The 10206-nt window shown below is 51.0% G+C and overlaps 1 protein-coding gene across 8 annotated transcripts in view; it reads left to right on the top strand.

Moving 5' to 3' along the window:
• The first annotated feature begins 2121 nt into the window (after positions 1-2121).
• The window catches only part of LOC105530428 (glutathione S-transferase theta-1), a 9793-nt gene continuing 1708 nt past the window's right edge, over positions 2122-10206 (top strand). The window contains exons 1-3 of one of the 8 annotated variants that reach the window (XM_011967976.1): positions 2122-3121; positions 6155-6242; positions 8426-8576. In XM_011967976.1, coding sequence (XP_011823366.1) covers positions 3010-3121; positions 6155-6242; positions 8426-8576 — 351 coding nt within the window. In that variant the 5' untranslated portion in view covers positions 2122-3009. Of the gene's footprint in view, positions 3122-3349; positions 3352-4867; positions 4977-6154; positions 6243-8425; positions 8577-10206 lie in introns of all 8 variants that reach the window. The other 7 variants (XM_011967977.1, XM_011967982.1, XM_011967978.1 and 4 more) reach the window with 7 other exon arrangements.

The following is a 10206-nucleotide window of genomic DNA, read 5'->3' as shown; positions in this document are numbered from 1 at the left end:
GGGGCGGTGGATCACATCTTTGTAATCCCAGCACTTTGGGAGGCTGAGGTGGGAGGATCACTTGAGCCCAGAAATTTAAGACCAGTCTGGGAAACAAAGTGCAACCCCGTTTCTACAAAGTCAAAAAATCAGCCAAGCATGGTGGCATGCTCTGGTGGTCTGAGTTACATGGGAGGCTGAGGCAGAAGGATTGTTTGAGCTCAGGTCGAGGCTGCAGTAAGCTAAGTTTGCACCACTGCACTCACTCCAGCCTGGGTAACAGCAGGACCCTGTCTCATAAAACAAACAAACAAATAAACAAGAATGTGAGAGACCACGGGGAAGGTGTGGCCCTGGGGTAGGGGCTGGGAGATGGGAGAACAGCTGTTAGTGGCCCCATCGCTGCCCAGAGCAGACAGTGCCTTGTCCACCCTCATGAGTTCTTCGGACTCCTTGGACAGGACTGGCTACACATGAAAATGTGGGGACCCTTATTTTTAAATTGTTAAGAATGTCAGGATGGCAACAGCAAAGCTTTAAACCAAGTGCATGGCCCTTCGGCGTTGCAGGCCCATGAGGCAGGCAGACTGGTATTCACATCCTTGTATAGCCCCCTCCCCTTGAGTGTGGCTGGGGTCTGTGCTCTATTTCTTGGAAGCAAGGCTTATCCCTAAGCTTTATTTTCAGGCAGGTGGATTTGAGAGCTATTATCCTACCTCCTTGCTTGGTGCCCTGTGAATAAATCTTTTCTCTTTTGCAAAACTCGTGTCACAGTGATTAATTTACTGTGCATGGGCAGAACGGACCTGGCCCTGGCCAGTAACACCCAAGAGGCTTTCTAGGAGACTACACAGCTAAGAGAGCACTGAGCAATGTTTGGGAGCATTCTGTCTAAATGACTTTTCTCTTTTTTCCAGGCCGGGCACGGTGGCTCACGCCTGTAATCCCAGCACTTTGAGAGGCTGAAGCTGGCAGATCACTTGAGGCCAGGAGTTCAAGACCAGCCTGGCCAACATGGTGAAACCCTGTCTCGACTAAAAATACAACAATTTGCTGAGCATGGTGGCACATACCTGAAATCTCAGCTGCCTGGGTGGCTGAGGCACGAGAATCGCTTGAACTCGTGAGGCAGAGGTTGCAGTAAGCAGAGATTGCACCACTGCACTCCAGCCTGAGTGACAGAGAGAGGCTAAGTCAAAAAAAAAAAAAAAAAGAATCCCACATACTTTCACTTTTATCTTGTTTTCTATAAATTAATAAATACAGCTTTTGTGAGTTGGTTTATGTGAGTCAGACCCAAAGAAAATGATGAACCCTGAAACATGGACCAAATTAATTGTTTTTTGTTGTTGTTGTTGTTGTTTTTTAGGTAGAGTTACCCTCTTGTCACCCAGCCTGGAGTGCAATGGCGCAGTCTCGGCACACTGCAACCTCTGCCTCTAGAGTTCAAGCAATTCTCCTGCCTCAGCCTCCCAAGTAGCTGGGATTACAGGTACATGCCAGCATGCCCAGGTAATTTTTACATTTTTAGTAGAGACAAGGTTTCACCATGTTGGCCAGGCTGGTCTCAAACTCCTGAACTCAGGTGATCTGCCTGCCTCAGCCTCCCAAGGTGTTGGGGTTACAGGCATGAGCCACCACTCGCACCCCAAATTAGGTTTTGAACTTGCAAGACAGGCTGAGCCTTGGACCAGAATCCTGACAGCTCCTCCTCGGGCCTCTGACTGAAGTTATCCAGAGGTGAGGGGAAGGCAGCCGTTGCCTTCTCTGAGTGTCTACCTCCTTTCAAAACTTTAACATGGAAATCTGAATTTCTCATCTTTCCTTAATTTTTTTCCAGTTAAAAAATCATTATTACTGGCCAGCTGTCGTGGCTCACATCTCTAATCCCAGCACTTTGGTAGGCAGAGGTGGGAGGATCAGCCTAGGCAACACAGTGAGACCCTGCCTCTACAGAAAAAAATTTTTAAACTAGCTGGGCATCTTGGTGCGCACCTGTAGTCCCAGCTACTCAGGGAGGCTGAGATGGGAGGATGGCTTGAGCCCAGGAGTTGGAGGCTGTAGTGAGCTGTGATTACACCACTGCATTCTACTCTGGGCAAGAGAGGGAGACTCTATCTAAATAAAATAAAATAGTTATTACTTCCACTTTCTTTGCAGAAATGTTCCTTATTCTCTAGAAAACATTATGCTTTGGCTGACACGCTTTCAGTGGGATTTGTTTTAGAAAGTGATATGTGACCCTGATACTATTTGACAGGCTCCATGACAGGCCTTGGGGGGCTCCCTGGCAGCAAGGGGCAGGCCTGGGCTTACAACTTGGCGCATGAATTTAGGGGTGTGCACTTGCAAGGACTTAGGAGGGCTCTAGCTTCCCTGTCATTTTAAAGATGGAGAAGCACAGGCCTGGAGAAGGGAAGAAATAAACCCAGGGAATGCGAGGGATGGCACTGTGCTGGCAGGAGCAGGAAGACCAAGGCTATCACATTCCAGGGAGTGCGACTGGAGTGAAGCAAGTGGCCACAAAACACTAAACGTAAGCCCTGAGGCTTTGCCACTTGCTGGCACCAAGGACTCTGCAGTGTTGAGCCAAGAGGATGGACTTCGGAGCCTGACTTTCTGGGTCTATAATCATTCAGTGTCTATCTCCTCCTCTAAAATGGGGACGATGGGAAATTCTGACACACACTTCAACACAGATGCACCTTGAAGACATTATGCTAAGTGAAATGAGAGAGCCAGGCACGAAAGAGATGGAACTGGGGCCTTTCTGTGCGTCCCCCTGAGGGACTACCGTCTCTTGGCCACCCGCCCTGATCCTGCAGGAGCCAGGCTGGCCCAGCCCTCTGACAGGCCGCCCGCCGCCCGCGATTGGACTAAACAGCGTCCCCAGGCGCCCGAGCCGCCCAATGGGGCACCGCGGTCGGGGGGCGTGGCCGCAGGGGCGTGGTCTGAGGTCTGAGACCCGAGTCCTGGCACTGGAGTTTGCTTTCTCCCGCTGGTTTCCCCTTTGGTCGGTCTGTCCCCGCTATGGGCCTGGAGCTGTACCTGGACCTGCTGTCCCAGCCCTGCCGCGCTGTTTACATCTTCGCCAAGAAGAACGGCATCCCCTTCGAGTTGCGCATCGTGGATCTGATTAAAGGTAGCTCTGGCCTCGGGTTTGGGGAACTGAAAAGTCAGGAAGGGACAGGTAGGCATACATAGCTTAGGGAACTTCTCCCGGCGCCACCTTCTTCCTGGGGCCCTTGCTGGTCTGGTTTGGAGACCGAACGGAGAAAGAGCCAGCAGGGAGATCCAAGAGTGGGGCCTCCCCCAAACTCTGCTCGGTCTCACGGAATAGACCACGGGGTTCCCCTAAGGCCGAATAAAGGGGTTTGGATCATGAAGAGAAGCGAGACCGGAGGACAAAAACAGGCGCAGCTGCGTGCAGGGGCACACGCGTGTAGTCCCAGCTACTCCAGAGGCTGCTGTGGGAGGATCGCTTGAGCCCAGGAGTTCCAGGCTGCACGGCGCTATGTTAGTTTTCCTTCTAACAGTCAGGACCCTCAGCTGCAGGTCTGTTGGAGTTTGCTGGAGGTCCACTCCAGACCCTGTTTGCCTGGGTATCACCAGTGGAGGCTGCAGAACAGCAAATGTTGCTGCCTAATCCTTCCTCTAGAAGCTTCGTCTCAGAGGGGCACCCGCCCTTATGAGATGTCAGTCACCCCCCTACTGGGAGGTGGCTCCCAGTTAGGCTACTCTGGGGTCAGGGACCCACTTGAGGAGGCAGTGTGTCCGTTCTCAGATCTCAAACTCCGTGCTGGGAGAACCACTACTCTCTTCAAAGCTGTCAGACAGGGACGTTTAAGTCTGCAGAAGTTTCTGCTGCCTTTTATTCAGCTATGCCCTGCCCCTAGAGGTGGAGTCTACGGAGGCAGGCAGGCCTCTTTGAACTGCGGTGGGCTCCACCCAGTTCGAGCTTCCCGGCCGCTTTGTTTACCTACTCAAGCCTCAGCAATGGGGGACACCCCTCCCCCAGCCTCGCTACCGCCTTGCAGTTCATCTCAGACTGCTGTGCTAGCAGTGAGCCAGGCTCAGTGGCAGTGGGGCCGTCGGAGCCAGGCGCGGGATATAATCTCTTGGTGTGCCGTTTGCTAAGGCCGTTGGAAAGGCACAGTATTAGGGTGGGAGTGTCCCGATTTTCCAGGTGCCGTCTGTCAGGGCTCCCCTTGCAGGGCGCTATGATGGTGTCCTTGAATAGCCGCTGCACTTCAGTCAGGACATTCTAGCAAGACCCCATCTTAAAATGAAAATAAGAAACAAAATGAAAACGCGTGTGACCTGGGCCTAGGGAAAGGCGGGATGAGAGAGGTTAAGGGTGCCAAGTGTAGAGACTGGGGCGGGATCAAGTCCCTTCTTTGTGGCCCAGCTGCTGAGATTCTGCAACAGCAAACAGCTCAGGACGTGACTTTCCGTCCCTGCCCTCTGCACTCGTCCAGTCTGCTTTGGGGTTCTTCTTTGTCCCTTCCTTCCTCTGCTCCTCCTGTTTTGCCTCTGACCTTGTCCTTGTTTTCCACTTCTTTTTTTTTTTTTTTTTTTTTTTTTTTTGAGACAGAGTCTTACCTTTGCTGTCACAGTGCAGTGGCATGGATCTCAAATCACTGCAACCACCGCCTCCCGGGTTCAAGCGATTCTCCTGCCTCAGTCTCCTGAGTAGCTGAGATTACGGATGTGTGCCACCATGTCTGGCTAATTTTTAACAGAGATGGGATTTCACAATTTTGGTTAGGCTGTTCTCCAACTCCTGACATCAAATGATCCACCGGCTTAGCCTCCCAAAGTGCTGGGATTACAGGCATTAGCTGCTGTGCCTGGCCCAAGGCATTTTGTTTGTTTGTTTGTTTTTGAGACGGAGTCTTGCTCTGTCACCCAGGCTGGAGTGCAGTGGCAGGATCACAGCTCACTACAACCTCTGCCTTCCAAAACCTTGTCCTCTGCCTCTTGTTCTTGCTGGGGAGGTAGGTTGCCCCAGGGGGTATGCTGGGAGCAGAAGGGGGACCCTGGGGCTTGGTGAGCCCTACACCCTGTTGTTTCTCTGGCATGCCTCCAAGGCCCTTGAGGACTCAGCTGGCAGGCCCAGGCCCAGTGCAGGGTGGGGTAGTAGGAGGGGTTGGAAGCAGAATCCAGGTATGGCTGATTGGGCAAGTAAGGCGACTCTACTTGGCTAAGCCTTCTACCCAGGGCTCCCACTCCATGGCTGGCCCTCTGCCTGAAACTTCTCCACCTAGTCTCTACTGGAGACTGCCCACTGTCCTGCACAAGGACTTCCTCTGCAGAGTATGGGGCAGAGGAAAGGGAATGGGAGGCAAGAGGACGTCCGAGCTGGTTGTCAAATATAGTGGTGCAGAGGGAAGCATGTTTTACTAGGAAAGAGAGGAGGGTGTTCCTGGTGAAGGAACAGTCTGAAGGGAGGGTAAAGAGAGGGTAGCAGGCTGGGCATGGTGGCTCACACCTGTAATCCCAGCACTTTGGGAGGTCGAGGTGGGAGGATCATTTAAGGCCAGTAGTTCAAGACCAGCCTGGGCAACATAGCGAGACCCCATCTGTAAGGAGAATAAAAGGTCAGGGTACGGAAGGTGGTAGCAGGTATGTTACACACAGCTCCACAATGCCCAGGGCAGGGTGAACAAAGGGACATGGCAGAGCCAGTAGAAGTTGCTTCTAAGTAGGTAGATACCAGAAAAAGGCCACTTCTCTGTGTTTCATGACCCTGCCTTAGAGTTAATGGTGGAAGGGACAAGGTAGTAAGCCAAAGTCCCCTCAGGTGACCTATCCTGCAGCTTGGGACGCTCTGATTGTAAGTTCATGAAGCTGGCAATAGTGGAAAGAGGAGGTGGGTAGGGTTCATGCCAAGGTCCAGGAACCACACCCTGCACAGTGAGCTCTGTTGCAGAGGGGCAGGCTATGGAAGGAGGCTATGCCTACAGGACTTAGCAAGGGATGTTGTCTATTTTGTACCAGCCAGTGGAGTGGCCTCCTCCTCCTGCAGGGGCCCTTCCAGTCTTTGCCAACCAGGAGTGCAGACTGGTGGGAAGAAGAGCTATGAAACTGGGGCCTGAGTATTGCAGGGAGGGGCACAGACCATGGCGGGCTCAGCGTTCTCCTCCCACCAGTCACCATGCTGGATTCTTCCCAGGTCAGCACTTAAGCGATGCTTTTGCCCAGGTGAACCCCCTGAAGAAGGTGCCAGCCTTGAAGGACGGGGACTTCACCTTGACGGAGAGGTAAGTGGGACCCTAGGGCTGCTGCCAGGCCTGCTGGAACCATCCTGCTCTAACCCTGTATTTCACAGACAAGGAAACTAAAGTCTTCAGAGGCAGAGAGTCTCTGTGCCCCGCATCCCGCAGAGAGTCAGTACTGGACCCCGGACCCCTGGCTTCCTGCTATTCCAGTTCACCCTGATGATTGGAAAAGCAAACATCTACTTTACTTCCTCACCAGTCCTTTGGTTGCTGGTGAGAGTATCCTTGAGGCAGCAAGCCAGTGGAGGAAGGCAGCTTTGGCCACCACGGGGCAGTCCTCTGGCCAAGCTTCTGTGGCGATGGCTCAGTGGCATCTGGGCTGCCCGGTGGCTCCATCTCTGGGCTGCAGCTTCCCAGGATGGGTCTCCCCTATGGGAGAGCCACCAGATATGGACGTCTTACATCACAGCAGGTCCCAAGGAGTTGAATCCTCTTCAGGAAAGGCCAACCTTTCCCCAGTTCTGCCCCTTTTGTCACCAGAGTCACCCTTCCCATAAGAAAGAGAACCTGGAGTTTGTGCTTTAGAGCTCATCTCTGAAATCTCAGGATGGATGCACCTCCAATGAATTCCTCTGACATTCTGCCAGGGACCTTCTTCCTTCCTGGTGCCCCAGGTGTCCTGAGTCCTTGTGTTACTCAGCATTGTACCTCCCAGGTAGCAGCCAGAGTCAATGTGCAATCTCTGCATTTCTCTGCCACTACTCTCAGCTTCAGGAGGTCTGTGGCTCACAGGGACCTGCAGCCCTCCTCAGAGATGGCTTGAACAACTGGCTTGGAGCAAAAGGAGCTCCTGGGCACCCTGCACAGACAATGGAGTCGTTAAGCTGGGACATGGGCATAGCCCCAGCTTAATAGAGAATATGGGCCAGTGGCAGATACAGAGGTTTTCTGCCCTTTTGGCCTGCATGCCCAACCCTTGGGAAACCCCAAGTTCCTGAACGCTTTTCTGTGTCTCCAAATGGACACATCTTGTGCCCTTCCAGGTCCATGCTCATCCCATCACCATGGCGGCCCTCAAAACCCAGGGAAGGAGGAGAGTGCCAGGGGGCCTTGTCTGTTCTGTTGTTCTAGGATCCTGCAGCTGCAAGAGTGTTTCCTGAGTGGTGCTTTAGGGAGCCAAACTACCTCAGTCGGCTTAGATAGGAGCGGATTCTTGGCAGAAAGAATGATAGAAAGAACAAAAGGACATGGGAGCCTTTTTGAACAATCAGGCCATCACAGGCTGGTCGGAATCCCAGCGGATGAGAGTGGATGCAGAATGGAAAGAACTGAGCTTCTTTAAAGATCAGCTTTGATGACCCATCCTCCTGGAAGCTCTCTCTGGTTCTCTGATCAGAAACTGTCTCTAAGCATTTGGCAAGACATTCTGTTGTGGGATTTTGCCTGGTGGTAGGAAAAGCTTGGGTATAGCCTCAGAAAGATTCTCAGCTCTACCATTAAGAGCTGTGTGCCCTAGGGCAAATCTCTGCCTTTCTAAGCCTGGTTTTCTTCTCTGGAAAATGAGGCTAATACTTTGGCAAATTGTCAGCAAGTTTAAAGAAGTGTGCTGGGCACAGTGGTTCGTGCCTGTAATGCCAGCACTTTGGGATGCCAAGGCTGGAGGATTGCTTGAGGATAGGAATTTAAGACCAGCCTGGGCAATGCAGTAAGATCCTATCTCCACAAAAAAGAAAAAAAAAAGCCAGGCACGGTGGTGCACTATTGTAGAAATTGAAGCTGCAGTGAGCTGAGATTGCAACACTGCATTCCAGCCTGGGTGACTGAGGAAGACCTTGTCTCAAAAAAAAAAAAAAAAAAAAAGGCCGGGCGTGTTGGCTCATACTTGTAATCACAGCACTTTGGGAGGCCGAAGTGGGCGGATCACAAGGTCAGGAGTCGAGACCATCCTGGCTAATAGGGTGAAACCCCATCTCTACTAAAAATACAAAAAAATTAGCCAGGTGTGGTGTCACGCGCCTGTAATTCCAGCTACTTGGGAGACTGAAGCAGGAGAATCTCTTGAATTCTCTTGAGGTGGAGGTTGCAGTGAGCCAAGATCGCACTACTGCACTCCAGCCTGGATGACAGAGCGAGACTCCATCTCGAAAAAAAAAAAAAAAAACTACGTATAGAATACCCAGCACAGTGCCCTTCCCTTACCTATCATGACTCCCCCACACCCACAGTGTGGCCATCCTGCTCTACCTGACGCGCAAATATAAGGTCCCTGATTACTGGTACCCTCAAGACCTGCAGGCCCGTGCCCGTGTGGATGAGTACCTGGCATGGCAGCACACGACTCTGCGGAGAAGCTGCCTCCGGGCCTTGTGGCATAAGGTGAGGCTGGGAGTGTTGGGGGCGGCAGCGAGAACATTCCCCAGAAGTGCTCAGGCACCATTTTCTTCTTTTCAGTTTTGGATTATTTCTACTGACCTGTCTTTGCCTTCACAGATTCTTTCCTCTGTTGTGCCAAATTGCTGTTAAGCCTATCCAATACATTCTTTGTTTGAGATATGTATTTTTCAGCTCTGGAAATTCCATTTGGTTGTTTTTAGAATTTCCACTTCTCTGCTGAAATTCACCATCTGTTTATCCATTTTATCTGTCTTTTCTTCTAAATTCTCTAACATATTTATCACTGTTACCTAAAAATCTTTGTCAACTAATCTCAACACGTAGGTGTTCTGTGGATCTGTTTTGTTTTGTTTTGGTTTTTTGAGATGGGGGTCTCACTCTGTCACCCAGGCTGAGTGCAGTGTCGCGATCTCAGCTCACTGCAACCTCCACCTCCCAGGTTCAAGTGATTCTCCTGCCTCAGCCTCCTGAGTAGCTGGGATTACAGGTACCCACCAGCACACCTGGCTATTTTTTGTATTTGTAGTATAGACCGGGTTTCACCATGTTGGCCAGGCTGGTTTTGAACTCTTCACCTCAAGTGATTCATCCTCCTTGGCCTCCCAAAGTGTTGGGATTACAGGCATGAGCCACCACACCCAGCCTATGGGTTTATTTCTATTGATTGTTTTTTTCTCCCTCTTAATTATGGGTCACATTTGCCTGCTTCTTTGCTTGTCTCATGACGTATTATTATTAATTTTTATTTTTTTGAGATGGACTCTCACTCCATTGCTCAGGCTGGAGTGCAATGGCGTGATCTTGACTCACTGCAACCTCTGCCTCCTGGGTTCAAACAATTTTCCCACCTCAGCTTCCCAAGGAGCTAGAATTACAGGCACCCGCCATCATATGTGGCTAATTTTTCTATTTTTGTAGACACAGGGTTTCACCATGTTGGCCAGGCTGGTCTTGAGCTCCTGACCTCAGGTGATCCTCCCACCTCGGCCTCCCAAAGTGCTGGGATTACAGGCATGGGCCACCATGCCTGGCCTCATGATGTATTCTTGTGTGCCAGACATTATGATAAAAGAAGAACAGAGATTAAATTGCATAATAAATACCCCCAAGAAAGGGCTTGTACTTCCCTTTGTCAGGTAACCAGGATGCGAGGCTGTTCTCTTCTAGCTAATCAGGAGGTGGGCTGGGTTGCAGGTTTAGTTGGTTTCAGTTTATCTTTGGTTTCAGATTTCTTGAATGTGAGATCAGGTCACTAGCTCAGTCTAGCACGGCTTTAAAATCTAATCACCAACTACTATGTTGCCTATAAGATCTCTCTGCTTTTCAGCCCTGTCCCCAGTTCCCAAACTGCTGCTCAGTCAGAAAAGCCCGTGCCTGTGGCAGTCTTTCTCCCTGCCTGCTTGGGTCCAAGGAAATGAAATTGGAATGAAAGTAGCTCATCTAGGAACGGGTTATGCCTCTCTGGAACTTAGTTCATTTAGTCAAGTGCTGTCTGATAGACGTATAATGTGAGCCACATACGTAATTTTAAACTTGCTAGTAGGCATAATTAAAAAGTAAAAAGAGGCTGAGCACAGTGGCTCATGCCTGTAATCCCAGCACTTTGGGATGC

Source organism: Mandrillus leucophaeus, unplaced genomic scaffold, assembly GCF_000951045.1.
Source record: "Mandrillus leucophaeus isolate KB7577 unplaced genomic scaffold, Mleu.le_1.0 Scaffold820, whole genome shotgun sequence".
NCBI classification, from domain to species: domain Eukaryota; kingdom Metazoa; phylum Chordata; class Mammalia; order Primates; family Cercopithecidae; genus Mandrillus; species Mandrillus leucophaeus.
Note: the sequence above shows the minus strand (reverse complement) of the source record. Positions and strands in the feature narration are given on the sequence as shown.